Raw genomic sequence first — 14,703 nt, 5'->3', positions numbered from 1 at the left:
AAGGGCCCACCTTCTCGTGGTTCGCTGTCGTCCTCTCCTGTTATTACCACCACTCCTAGAGTGGTTGAACCGTTGTCCCCTCTCGTAACGCAAGAGGTGTCTCGTCCTCGTATCGAGTACATTTCTGACTCAGAAGCTTCGGTTCCAGGGGAAGATTATGCTACTTCTTTCTATGAACGTCATCACGATAACTTTGATAAGTCTGATGATGAGGATTATGTTGATGAACCTGTGAGGAGAAGAAGAGCTATTACTATGCCTGATAGACTGCGTAGAAGATCAGAAGTATCGTCGGATGGAGAAACTGAACCTTCTAAGAAACTGAAATATGAAACACTGCATACTGAATCAGACTCCTCGCTTGTTGTCAGAGGATCTGGTTATTTCATGTCACACGCCTATGTTGTTAGTACCAAGAAAGATGGTGTACCAGTAACATACAAACAGGCAATGCTGAGTGACGAAGCTGAAAAATGGAAAATCGCCATGGATAGTGAGATGAGTGCTCACTACTCAAATAATACATGGGATTTAGTACTGTTGCCTAAGGATAGAAAAGCAATAGGCAACAGATGGGTATTTTGTTGAAGTAAATTCTCGAAAGTAGCATACATTATCAGGTCAGTATCAGGTTAGGTAATCAGTCAGTCAGTTAATCAGTTAGTCAGTGTCAATTATAATATATAATTTACTTAATCTCTATATAAATTCTGTATTCAAGGAGGTCCAAAGACCTCTTTATATAGTCCAATATTTCCACAAGAATAGGAGTACGCTTCCCGTTGTTTCCAGGTAAACAGCGAATGGGAAGGCAGATATATGGAAACCGAAAGGCATTTTATCAGTGCCTTTCTTCCAAGAAAAACTACTATCCAATGATAGCTTCAACAATCATAAGGCGGGCGTAATCTTTATGGTATAACAATAGAAAGCCAAACGGCATTTTGGTTCTATTGAGATATAAAAGAATTTGCAGCCGCTTTACATGATTTCTCAATTTATTCTGACTTCGCATAAAATATACTAATATATTTCAACATTATAATATATAATTTACTTAATCTCCAAATACTATATAATTAGCTCTTCAATCGACTTCTTATATAGTAGAATATTAGAATTACTCAATTAAGCCTTTACCGTTAGTAGTAATTAATATTCTCAATTTAATTACTCAAACTAGCCAGTTTTAAGGTTTCTAACCCACTTATTAACCCACTTGGCTTAAACTAGAAATATTTAAGAAGAGCAATCCATTTGTTAACTTGAATAGGAATTTAATATATTTTTGCAACCAGATTACATTTTCTCAAATTAATCGCATGCTCATTAAAAATATGCAATGTAGATTTCAGGCTCATTAAAATATTTCAATATCTCCCCTTAATCCTAATATTCTTCATACCTGCTAACGAACGTAGATTCGTGAACTTCACTTTGTTCAACCCTTTGGTTAGCATATCTGCAACTTGATTATTCGTATCAATTTGACATAATTTAATTTCATTTTGAATAATGTGCTCTCTTATAAAGTGATAGCGAATATCAATGTGTTTGGTGCGCTGGTGGAACACAGGATGTTCCGCAAGGAGAATACACGAATTATTATCTTCATAGACAGGAATTGGAAGTTTCAATGGTATATTCAATTGTTTGAAGAGTTGGGCCATCCACATGGCTTCTTTAATAGCTTCTGTCAAAGCAAGATACTCAGTTTCAGTAGTAGACAATGCCACAGTAGGTTGTTTCTTACTTTTCCACGAAATTGGAGCTCCTCCTGTTGAAATATATTAGTATATTTTATGCGAAGTCAGAATAAATTGAGAAATCATGTAAAGCGGCTGCAAATTCTTTTATATCTCAATAGAACCAAAATGCCGTTTGGCTTTCTATTGTTATACCATAAAGATTACGCCCGCCTTATGATTGTTGAAGCTGTTGAAGTAAATTCTCGAAAGTAGCATACATTATCAGGTCAGTATCAGGTTAGGTAATCAGTCAGTCAGTTAATCAGTTAGTCAGTGTCAATTATAATATATAATTTACTTAATCTCTATATAAATTCTGTATTCAAGGAGGTCCAAAGACCTCTTTATATAGTCCAATATTTCCACAAGAATAGGAGTACGCTTCCCGTTGTTTCCAGGTAAACAGCGAATGGGAAGGCAGATATATGGAAACCGAAAGGCATTTTATCAGTGCCTTTCTTCCAAGAAAAACTACTATCCAATGATAGCTTCAACAATCATAAGGCGGGCGTAATCTTTATGGTATAACAATAGAAAGCCAAACGGCATTCTGGTTCTATTGAGATATAAAAGAATTTGCAGCCGCTTTACATGATTTCTCAATTTATTCTGACTTCGCATAAAATATACTAATATATTTCAACACTTCCCCTTAATCCTAATTCTTGTCATTCCAGCAAGACTTCTCAAGTCCTGGAACTTAATCTTATTTAATCCTTTTGTAAGCATGTCCGCAATTTGTGTATGGGTGCTAATCTGACAAAGTTTAATTTGTTTCTTTATTATATGCTCTCTTATAAAATGATGGCGTATGTCAATATGCTTAGTGCGCAGGTGAAATACAGGGTGCTCTGCAAGGAGTATACATGAGTTATTATCTTCGTGGATCGAAATGGGTAATTGTAATGGCACACGCATCTCGTCAAACAACATTATGATCCATAGCGCTTCTTTGGTAGCCTCACCCAATGCGAGATATTCAGCTTCAGTGGTCGACATTGCCACTGTAGTCTGTTTCTTGCTTTTCCACGAGATTGGAGCTCCTCCATATCTAACAATGTATCCTGTAATTGATTTCCTGTCGCTCTTGTCACTAGCCCAGTCACTATCACAATATATATCCAATGAGCTGTCTCCAGTATAATGGTGGCCGATATCTTGGGTTCCTTTAAGATATCTGAGGACATGTTTGGCACATTTCATATGCATCTCAGAGGGTTTAGCTAGGTGTCTACTAAGTATTCCAACAGCGTACGCAATATCTGTTCGAACAGTAGTAGATGCAAATAATAGCTTTCCTACTAGAGAGCGGTACCTGGTGGCATCACATTCTTCTGTGTTGTCCTTGTGTAAGTCCTCTCCGGCCAATGTCGGAGTTGTCACCGTGTTTGCATCAGTCATTTCAAAGTCCTGCAAGACCTTTCCAATGTAGTCATAGAGACATATCTTGATACCATTGGTATCCTGTGCAATATTAATTCCTAGAAACTTCTTCGCAACCCCTAAGTCTTTCATTTTAAACTTCAGTGCGAGCATTTTCTTTACATCTTCAATTTCCTTCATATCCTTTCCTGATATAAGGATATCATCAACATAGAGGCCTATAATTATGTTCCCTCGAACGTATATGCCTAACTCAGTGTCAATTCGGTTGAACCTATGTTCAGCAAGAAAATCTGAAATTGTAGTATTCCAACATATCGGTGCTTGTTTCAATCCATACAATGATTTGTTCAACTTACAGACTTTCTCTGGTTCATTCTCATTAATAAAACCAACAGGCTGTTTCATATAGAGTGTTTCCTCAACAGTACCGTTCAAAAATGCGGTATCAACATCCATCTGGTGAATTACTCTCTGATCAACAGCACTGAATGCTAGAATTAGCTTCACAGATTCATATCTGATCACAGGGCTGAAGGTATCTAAGTAGTCTTCCCCTGGAACCTGACTGAAGCCCTGTGCTACTAGTCTAGCTTTGTATCTACCGTCATCTTTCTTAGTAAATACCCATCTGTTGCCTATTGCTTTTCTATCCTTAGGCAACAGTACTAAATCCCATGTATTATTTGAGTAGTGAGCACTCATCTCACTATCCATGGCAGTTTTCCATGTTTCAGTTTCGTAACTCACTTACTTATCTTGTCATACAATACGGTCCAAGAATCTCGCTTAGGTGCTACTCTTATAGGTCCTCAGTATGATCAGCTTAATAAATTTCTATTTTTGCCTAAGGCCGCTCCCACGATTTCAGGTCGTATTTTGAATGCTACTTTCAATGCACATTCTCGTCTCGGACACCCTAGTGCTACTGTTGAAAATAAGTTGGAAATGCTACCCAACTTATGGGACTGCGAATTCCAAATATACTGACTCTGAAACTAGTGTGAAGCGTGTGCTCGTTGTAAAGCTACTCATTCTCTTCTGAAGAAACCGACTACTGGTGGTAGTCCTGTTCGGGCTCCACTATGACTTGTGCATTCTGATGTGTGCAACCCTTGCCTCAACCGAGATTGACCGATGAGCGGTATTTTGTAGTTATTGTTGACCATTGGTATATGACGATTTATCCGATTGCAACCAAGACTGCGGTTCCTGTGTATATTTCTGATTTTATCTTGTGTGCAGAACGTTTCTTTCACTATCGTGGTGGATATCGTGTGGTGACGCTTCATTCTGATAATGGTGTGAGTATATGTCTTCCAGGTTCGACGATTATCTTGCTAATCGTGGAATCACTTAACAAACTACTGTTCCGTATTATAGTAGTCAAAATGGTATAAATGATCAAGCTATTAGATCCCTTACTGAAAAACTCGTGTCATTATGTTTGATGTAGATGTGCCGCTCAGCTTATGGCCTGAGGCCATTAGTTGTGCCTTTATTGTTGATTGATTACCTCCAACAGCTACAAAGAAATAATATTTGTAAAAAGCGCTTAAATAAGAGTTTCCGTGTTGGAAATTCATGATCACGTGAAGTAAGGACGATTCTCGACAAAAGGAATAGAACAGTGAACATTTGACCAAGGTCTTTGAAGACAGCCTACAATAATTAACATATGATAGGATATATAAGTCTAGCAGGGTTGATGATTTTCACCCCTATATACATAACCAATACATTGATATATCTGTACTTGATACGTGCAACATTTGGTAGAGAAGCCCAAGACAAGTACAACTTAGCCCAGAAACAGATACTAGACGAAATAGCAGATGACGTTGTTGGAAAACATGAAACGTCACAAGTTGACTAACCATGAGTAGGACTTAGTCTGACCTTGGATACGTGATCACCATACTGAATGGCCTAAGAAGAGGGCGATGAAGCTCTGTTCAATGTTCATTCATAAACAATCGAATTACGAGTTTTCTTCTATTTGTGTCTTTATTAATTTCTAATGTTAATAGTATTTCATTAAAATAATTATCGTAATTTCTATTTCGAAAATCATTTTGAATATTGTTAAAATAGAATTATATACTCATTATTAAAGAAGAAGCATATCAGATTTGGGGTACTGAATATATGTTAATTAAACAGTTTAAAGAATTGGAATATTCTTAAAAATTCTAATAAGCTTCAACAAAATCAATTTTATTTGTTTTTTATTTTCGGATATTAAAAATATACTTCTACGAATAATTACTTTATAAGTTTTTCATTTGTTCATGATAATATACCATTTAATATAAGAATTTTAATGAAATATATGTAATTTTAGAAGACAAAATTAGATTACATAGTTTTCATAAACCTGTTAAATATACATTTTGTTTAAAAGTTCTTGTTTACCATTAATGGTAGTTATTTCATTATCTATTTCAATTCTATATTGAATGAATAAACAAGCATAATGCATTGTCAACCAGGTTAAGCATCTCGGCAGATAGGATGGGGTTTTGAAATAGAAAACTAGCCATTCCTAATTCTTATCTGGTTGATCCTGTCAGCAATCATATACTTGCCTCAAATATATGTCTAAGTATACGCAATTTACTTCACTAAGCCTCTTTTCTAAATAAGATTAAACTACAGAAAAATGCATCAATTATATATATAAAAAATGGAGCAGAGAAGTTTACCGGCCCGATTAATTTGAATGACTTATTGACGATATCTGGGAAGTTTAATTGAGAAATTCTATAAAGTGGCTGCAAATTATTCTAGTGAATCATTGGATAGCTGTTTTCTTGGAGGATGGACATTTATAATATTCCTTATGGCTTTCACTAATAAGTCTTTCCATTGGCCTTTAACCTGGAAACAACGATAAGTGTAATACTATTCTTAAGCAAATTCCTACATATTTAAACCTCATAAATGAACATAATATTTAGAGATGAAGTAAATTATACTTGATACTGAAAATTGCAATAAATGTATGATACCTTTAAGTATTTACTGCAACAAAGTACAATCTAAAGAATCTGCTGGATATTTTACCAGCTTTTCAATATAAAATTTTCACGGAAATTTAATCCCCAGTATTCACCCCAACGTTTTTTCTTCTTCATTATATATCAATATATTTTATCTTTTATGAGAAGTCAGAATTAATTGAGAATTTATATAAAGCGGTTGCAAATTCTTTTATATCCCAGTAAAACCAGAATGCCGTTTGGATTTCCCATTGCTATACCATGAATATTAGATCCGCCTTATGGTTATACAAGCTATCATTCGATAGTAGTTTTCTTCGAAGAAAGGCACTGATAAAATGCCTTTCGGTTTCCAGCCTTCCCATTGGACGTTAACCTGGAAACAACGGGAATCGTTATCCTATTCTTGTGGAAATCTTGCACTATATTAAGAGGTCTTTGGACCTCCTAAAATACATGGCTTAGAGATTAAGTAAGTTATATATTATAATTAACACTGAAACTGAAGCTGACACTGACCATGACAATTTATGCTTGAGAATTTTTTTCGAGTAACTAACTATTGTTCAGACCTGTTTCTAATCCTGATATTCCACTATATAAGGAGAGTAATTTGTTAATTTGTTAGATAATTATATACAATTATAGGGGTTAAGTAATAATGATTTACTTCAACTGAACTGTTTGGACTCTGTCCTAAGTTAATTACGTAACATTGACTGAATGAATGTCACTGTAACTGATTGAACTTTTAGTAATTAAGATTATCATTACTTTAATTGAAAAAAAAATTCTATATATATATATTCATACTGTTCGATTTAATTAACATGGACTCTATCTTATGAACATGTCACCATATTTGCCTACCAAGATCAATTCATCACAGAGTGACAGGTAAAACAAAGTACAATTACTAACTTGACTTGTTCGATTAAATTAAAAGTATGGCATAACATCTTATTATTCAACTCCAACCCATACGTAAGTTATGATACTACTATGTTTGCATATAAACCCTTTAACTCATACAGGGTCTATGGACAGAAACTAAACAATCACTAAATTGTCTACCTGGTTAGGCGTATAAAAGAGACGCAATTATTAACGCTTAGATTGGCGTCTTTAGCCATTCAAACTCTCACCGTCAACACCACCGTATGCATTCATATATACTTCTCCTACAGCGAAAGAGTACTTAGTCCTTTGATCGCTATACCCTAGTGCCAAACCAAACTTGTTCGCGACAGCATAACACCTTATGTCGTTTGTACACAGCTGTGTCTTCGTAACTACTGGTTCCCCTATTTTCTCAAAGCATCTTTAATAGACTCTTCACTCCCAATAACAGACACATTTCCGAACTCAAATCTAGTTGAAAAACTATAGACGCTACACATATACATATGCTCTAAGCTTTGCTACATGTGTGATCTTATGCCCATGTTTGGGTGAATGTAACTTAATTAGAGAGTCAAACTCGTCAAACACTGTATTATCCCTATGCATCGTGTAAGTACCATTCAAATAACTGGTAGAATTTGTGTAGTCTATCTTGGAATTCGCTTCACCGCTACCCAGATTATATGTCCATCCTCTTGTATCAGTTGCACCTGCTATAATAGTCCCCCTCCCCAAGGCAAATTGCCAAACCTCTTTAAAAGTTCAATTGCCACTATCTGCGCTTAAAATTCTATATGCGCAATACAAAGTCGCTAGCGATATAGAATAAGCAATTATATAAAACCTTCTTCTTACTACTGTTCTGTCGACACTAGTCTCAACTTCGCAGCTATTCATGTAGTTTCTGTCCACCGTACTTTTTACTTATTGTGATATTTGTACCTTTTAATAGATATCGAAATATTTGTGGGCTATTTTCTCCAGGTCCTGGTCTAATCGTTTACTGCTATTTCAATTCTTTGTTAAGAATCGTCGAATTATCTCTCTCCCATTGAATGGCTTTGAAAGACATTAGTATGTGTTCACTAGTATGTGTTCACGTGAGTCGTGACTGAGTTGTTAATCATCCAAACCACTTGTCTGGATTCCGATGTTAGTTGATTGTATCTATCCGTTTCTGAAGATGACGTTTCAGAGGAGAATGTTACGATAGTAGTATCTGTTATGATTACGGTTGGAATGTATTGGTAGAAGAAGAGTAATTATATTGATCGAAAGTCTGCACCGAATATCAGAGGTATCGTGTGATACGATATTTCTATAACCAATAGGAAAGACTGGCAAAAGGGCCATAATATATTGATTTATACTCCTCTTTTGTTGTCAGAGGAGATATTTTGCTTATGTTTTAACTAATGAAAGTCCTGAATATGCAGACTCAGGCTCCTCTTTCGGTCAGAGGACTGTTTACTTTTTATGATCTTGGATCTTGTTTGTGATTCTGTTTGTGCCTTCAATGTCATTCATTATTGAACCTGAATTAAAAGAGGACTGATAATGAGCTAGTGCCATATGTCCTAGATGAGAATATTGTGAGGATGTGGTTCTAGTGATATACTGGTAATAGAGTGGTCGATATGGGCAGTAAGGATCTCCTCTTGTTGTCAGACGATTGTTTATTTATTATATGTCTACTGTGAAAGACAAATAATGTTGTTCCTTATTGATTTTGAGTTAATGAGCATTGACAGTGACTAAGCATATATAATCGAGGCAATATAATTATTGGACTCTATGTTGATAATATCTTCACATCAAGCAAGAATATCAATGAAGAATATGTAAAGAGACTTCTTTTGCCGTTCCATGGAAAAGAAGAAATAGTTTACAGTCGTACATTCGATGAATGTATCAGAGTATTAAGAGTCGAATTCGTCTTAAATTTGTATATTGCACTGAGTCAATATGTTATATGTGGTGTCTAAATGCTAATTGAGTACTGAAGATAGACAATGTCTAAATTGAGAAGAATCCCTATTGTTGAGGGTATATAGTAAGTGTTCCAGGGGGTTACTTGAGAGTGCCTGTGTGTGGTTCACATTTAAGATTATTTGTATTGAGTAAGTGTTCCAGAAGGCCTATTTCAGAGTGCCTTTGTGTGGTTCACGCTTGTAGCAATGTTGAGTTTTGATAACAAATATCAGGTTGCTGATATGCTCTAAAGTTGACTGATAAAATTGACGAATATTAGGATTAGGATTAAGGGAAGGTGTTGAAATATTCTGAGTATTATTAGAATATTTAGTATGCATTAATTTGAGGAGAATGCAAGCTGGTTGCGAGAGAAACTGTTGGAATATCGGTTGAATTAGCTTCTCAGAATATTTCCTTTATGGACAGATTACTTTAACTAGCTATTGTTCAGACCTGTTTTATATAATCCTAATATTTCACTATATAAGGAGAGTAATTTGTTAGATAATTATATACAATTCAAATAATAATGATTTACTCAACCTGAACTGTTTGGACCTTGTCTTAAGTTAAGCATGTGACATTGACTGAATGAAGTCACTGTAACTAATTGAACTGTTAGTAAGTAGGATTAAGATTAATTTAGTTGATTATTATGTAGCTGAAATCTAGACTATAATAAATGATAGTCAATTACTATAAAGAAAGTAATAGATGTTGAAAATTACTTTCAACAAATTGGTTATCATATTTGCTATCAATAAAAATGATATCTCTAATTTTATTACAATCTAATTTAAAAGGGAAATAAGTATATAGTATTCTATCGATATTTTTATCGACTCGAGACGCATATGTAGAATAATATGATTTGGCTCTAGATTAGTTCAACAAAGAAAAAAAAAGTATTATCCTTTCACATTGCTCACTCTCTTTCCTCATGGCCGCATTAATAAATCGACGGATGGAACTCTCCATTATCTGTATTTTAATTATTTAATACAATTATTACGATCTGACCAGTATCGCTCCGTTAGTACGAAAATTTAGAATATAATCTAAAGTCGGGCATTTAATCATGCTTAGCAAATGGTATTTAAGCAACAGCGTATATAAAACATTGATCTGTACAGGAAATAACAGAATCTGGATTCTGTTTACTTGGATTTTGAAAATTCACGCTATTGTTTAAGAGAGAACACCTCTGCAGAATGGAATGGATGAAATAACGATTTAAATGTCATTACAATTTATATTTATCCTCAACGTTGCTGTTAAAAATTAAGCTGGAGTACTGCGTTAAAGAAATGAACAAAGCAACAGAACATCACTGTTTTTACATTATTGCATTCAACTCAACCTAAGAATATTTATATAACTTAGTCAAGCTTTCAGCGAAAAAGCTTACCATCGGCATCACCTTGACTACGCCATTGTGCATTAAAAACACCACTATTTTCCAATTTGTAAAGCCTCCAAGCTTCACGTATATGCTCGGGGAGAAGCGGTTTCTGAACATCGCCTTGATATTGCAATTTTCTATCATCTACTTCAACTTCTTTTCCATTTTCCAAGTTTTTAAGGATATCTAATTTTTGTTTCTTCTTGTTGTCTATATCAAGGATTAATTGGGCTTTGTTTTCTCGTTCCTGAATTTCAAATGCCCTGGTTATTATCTCACCTAAAAACAGCTTTGATAGACCGGCTAAAACAACAGCTATGTTTTGTGGAATTGAATGACCAAGCACTCCATTGCAAATCTTTTTTACTCCGGGTTTATTGACCGTCATTCGTCTATAGGACTCAAATCTTTCCATTTGATCATCCGTAAAGTTAGCTATTATCAATCTCTTTTTCTCTTCTTCATTTAGATTTCCAATATTCTGCGATTTCAATTCTTTATATTTTGAAACAAGCTCTGGATCGTCTACGTCTGAAATGTCACTTAAATAGTCTAACTCATCACTTTCGCTAAATTCACTACCATCATCAATTAATGGAGAGTCTCGTGTTTTCTCTTCAAGAGAACTATAAAAGACCCTCCAAATCAACTCTTCATCTTCTTCGTCCAAACTAACGTCGCTTAGATGGTCATCGTCTTCATATTCAGTATCCATAATATTGTCTTGTCATGGGTATTGTTAAAATCATGTTTCAATATTTACAAAATAAAAAAAGGTTGAAATTACGATCACGTGCAAATTTGATCAAGTTGGTTTTGTACCACTATCAACATCAGGTATTACAAACCAATACAGCAGGGTTGAAATATATATTAATCATTTTACTGACAAATATTGCCTGGCAGATAACCATATGGTTATCTATTCGAATAGATGATATATTGTACATTTTAAATAAGTAGATGCGAGTCTTGAAGGAGCTGAGATGAAGTTTCTTTGAAATATCTACTCCAAGCGAGTAGATTGTTCCAATCGTGTTTGGATTCATTTTTATGTAAACAATCGATAATCGGATTTAAATTGCTTACGAGTTTTTCTATTTGTCCGGAGGAATTATTATTATCTCCTATTGTTGCAGTTGTTAAATGATCTATTGATTCAATTAGTCCTTTCAATGTGAGATAACGTTTCATTGCGTGAACCCTTATAGCTAAATTATTAGTGGGGTTTTTTGGTAATCCAATAGAACCTTTTAAATCATCAGTAACCTTTGATATAAAGTAAGTAGCATCGTCGCTTGTTACTGAATCATTGTATATATATGAGATGCGATTTGGGAAATTCGTTTCGTTAGAAATAAAGGCTTCATTGTGGATATCGGAGTAAAGATAATAAAGGGAACTGGATGAGTTAAGTATATTATCATCTTCAGTTAAAGATTCTAAGGCCGTCACCGTTACTGTTACATTCGAAAGACCCAGTACTTCTGTCGCGAAAGAATTGAGCGGCATAAGATTCTCTTCGAATATATCTGCATAATGCCTACTTTTCAGGCCAATTATGATAATTCTTGCATCGATGAACGGAATGTCTAATGCTTTTTCAGGAGACTTTAGAAGTCCTAGCAATTCAATTTCAGCTGACATCAAATGTTCTAACGTAGCTTGAGTCATAAAAAATGGCAAATCGTTGGCATGAACTGATCCTTGGGAATAATGTACCTGAGCTTTGCACATATTAGGCTCAACTATTACAAAATTGTCGTCGGAATGAGTTAATTCTAGAATATATTGTCCATCATTAGAGGATGTCCAATTGCTTGCAAGCTCATTAATCAATTTGAAACGCCAGCTATTATTCACAGTCTTGCGTAATTCATAATCCAATTCCACTTGAGTTGCATCTACTAAATCTGGAAAATTGAATCCTTTATCGCCAAAGCGTACAGATATAGGAATAGTTATCGCAAGATCATCGATAATAAATGATTTCATTCGTTGCAATTCCTCAATAGATAAAGATGAATTGTACTTGAATAATGATACTAAGGGAAATAAAACTCCCACCAAGCATATTATAAAGTACAAAAACGTACTATTATAATAGTTTGTTTCTAAATTCATTATAGTAAGATGTATTCAAATATTCCTTTATAATAATTGATTTTTAAATAGTCACCGACACGTGACGATAATCAAAATATTTTATCAACTCATCTGAAAAGGTGAAGACGAATATAAAATCTTAATCTACAAGTATGTCACTCCCATCTTTAAATAATGAAGTTGACCCTGTAAATCAGGAAAATGACTTTGTTCATACAGTTTATAATGAAATAGCACCGCATTTTTCTCAGACACGTTATAAGCCATGGCCAATCGTTGAGAAGTTCCTTCTGAATCAGAAAGATTACTCTATTGGCCTAGATGTTGGGTGTGGAAATGGCAAATATCTTAGTGTAAATAAGAAATTGTTTATGATAGGCACTGATAGATCTGATGGGTTGATCTCTTGTGCTAAAGATTTGTCGAATAATAGTTATAATGTGGGAGTTGCAGACGGGTTGAATTTACCGCATCCAAACAACACATTTGATTTTGCAATTTCAATTGCTGTTATTCACCATTTTGCAACAGCGGAAAGAAGAGTATTGGCAATTAAACATATTCTTCAAAAAATGAGAAGCGGGGGTGAAGTTTTGATATACTGCTGGGCGCTAGAACAAGAAAATTCTAGGCGTGGCTATAAAGAAGGTGATGACCAAGACATATTGATACCGTGGGTTTTACAAAATAAACAAAAGAAAGACAAGTCTAAAGGAAGATTCAAGAAGCAAGATCAACAGAGTGACCAAATTAATCTGGATATAAAGGAAGAAGATAAACCCGATGTGCCAGAAACTAAATACAGATATTATCATTTATATAGAAAGGGAGAGCTTGTAGATAATGCCCTTGCAGCAGGCGGCTGTTCCTTGATAGATCAAGGATATGAAAAGGATAATTGGTGGGTAGTAATAAGAAAAGATTGACTTAAGTTCAGCTCTGAATAGAAAAATCCATTTTGTGATCTGTATACTCCGCGTAGCTGATTTAGGTTAGAAACTGATGTAGGTTACTGAATATCTTCGTTATCATAAGGAAAATAGGTGAAATGATATCACCCCAAGAAAAGCAAGATAAGGTAATTAGGGCGACTGATCTAGACGCTCTTAGCTGTCGTTACAGTGCAAATAATAAATCGTACTTTTCGAAGCCCGATCCATTTATTGATTCTCTTATTTCTTCATATAAAATGCATCTTCCTTTATGCACTGGTTATACTAATATGTCGGCAAATAGAACGCTAAGGTCCGTTTTTAATGAACAGAAATTACCATTGATTAATAGGGGTACGTATTTGAGAACAGAGCTGATAGATGTTATAACTCAAGAATTTATAAAAGAATTTAAAAAGTGCCAGGTTATATCTTTAGGCGGTGGCTCAGACACTAGATGCTTTAGAATCTTGGAGGAACATGGCGAAGATGTTAGATACTGTGAAATTGACTTTCATGAATCAGTGAAAATAAAAAAATTGGCAATTATAAACGATAAAAAGCTAGCAGATATTGTCAAGTATGATGAGGAGAGCCAATCTATAACTTCGAAGGAAGAATTTGCAAGACTTGAGTCGAATATTCATACTGAGAACTATCATCTTATAGGGTACGATCTACGTGAGTTAACAGGAGCTTTGGATTCTGGGGCAATACTCGAATATGTGGATACGTCACTTCCAACTCTTATACTAAGTGAATGTGTCTTATGCTACCTTAACCCAAAAGAAAATGAGAGAATCATAGAGTTCTGGAAGAATGCATTTGCTTCAAAAGCATTATTAGCACTTTTAATTTATGAACCCATGTCGTTAAATGATGCATTCGGGACAACGATGACGCATAACTTGTCTAATAGAGGTATTAATCTTTTAACTTTTAATGAATATCCAAATTTAGAAGCACGATATAAATTTTTGTCAGAAAAATGCCAATCATCGAATGTTAAGTTAACAGATATGAGTAATGTTGGAGGATATGATTCAGATAATACTACGAAAGCATGGATAAATAGTAAGGATTTAGCCCGCATCAACCGGTTAGAATTGGTCGATGAGATCGAAGAAATAAGACTCCTATTGAAACACTATTGTTTATGTTATTGTGAATTCTCACATAGTCCATCATTAAAGACAATCAATAAATGGAAATGGATCCTTGAATAAACTTGATTGGAAACGTTTAATAGCTTT

The 14,703-nt window shown here is 34.6% G+C and overlaps 4 protein-coding genes across 4 annotated transcripts, besides 6 other annotated features; 2 read left to right on the top strand and 2 right to left on the bottom strand. All coding sequences in view use genetic code 12, as the record gives it.

The window, feature by feature from the left end:
* Positions 1-582: a mobile genetic element (relic of Debaryomyces hansenii Tdh5 retrotransposon).
* Positions 583-1,039: a long terminal repeat (solo LTR of Debaryomyces hansenii Tdh5 retrotransposon).
* A 331-nt stretch (positions 1,040-1,370) lies between these two features.
* Positions 1,371-1,778: a mobile genetic element (relic of Debaryomyces hansenii Tdh5 retrotransposon).
* Positions 1,779-1,937: a long terminal repeat (solo LTR of Debaryomyces hansenii Tdh5 retrotransposon).
* Positions 1,937-3,881: a mobile genetic element (relic of Debaryomyces hansenii Tdh5 retrotransposon).
* A 2,408-nt stretch (positions 3,882-6,289) lies between these two features.
* Positions 6,290-6,633: a long terminal repeat (solo LTR of Debaryomyces hansenii Tdh5 retrotransposon).
* A 3,768-nt stretch (positions 6,634-10,401) lies between these two features.
* Positions 10,402-11,127, bottom strand: DEHA2E06160g (DEHA2E06160p; the record flags this gene model as incomplete). Its single annotated transcript, XM_459591.1, has 1 exon — positions 10,402-11,127. The coding sequence occupies one exon, from the start codon at positions 11,125-11,127 to the stop codon at positions 10,402-10,404; it is 726 nt and encodes a 241-aa protein (XP_459591.2).
* Positions 11,128-11,363: 236 nt separating this feature from the next.
* On the bottom strand, positions 11,364-12,536 carry DEHA2E06138g (DEHA2E06138p; the record flags this gene model as incomplete). Its single annotated transcript, XM_459590.1, has 1 exon — positions 11,364-12,536. The coding sequence occupies one exon, from the start codon at positions 12,534-12,536 to the stop codon at positions 11,364-11,366; it is 1,173 nt and encodes a 390-aa protein (XP_459590.2).
* A 134-nt stretch (positions 12,537-12,670) lies between these two features.
* Positions 12,671-13,444, top strand: DEHA2E06116g (DEHA2E06116p; the record flags this gene model as incomplete). The annotated part of the gene is made up of 1 exon (XM_459589.1): positions 12,671-13,444. The coding sequence occupies one exon, from the start codon at positions 12,671-12,673 to the stop codon at positions 13,442-13,444; it is 774 nt and encodes a 257-aa protein (XP_459589.2).
* Positions 13,445-13,566: 122 nt separating this feature from the next.
* On the top strand, positions 13,567-14,676 carry DEHA2E06094g (DEHA2E06094p; the record flags this gene model as incomplete). Its single annotated transcript, XM_459588.1, has 1 exon — positions 13,567-14,676. The coding sequence occupies one exon, from the start codon at positions 13,567-13,569 to the stop codon at positions 14,674-14,676; it is 1,110 nt and encodes a 369-aa protein (XP_459588.2).
* Positions 14,677-14,703: the final 27 nt, after the last annotated feature.

Source organism: Debaryomyces hansenii, assembly GCF_000006445.2.
Source record: "Debaryomyces hansenii CBS767 chromosome E complete sequence".
NCBI lineage: Eukaryota > Fungi > Ascomycota > Pichiomycetes > Serinales > Debaryomycetaceae > Debaryomyces > Debaryomyces hansenii.
Note: the sequence above shows the minus strand (reverse complement) of the source record. Positions and strands in the feature narration are given on the sequence as shown.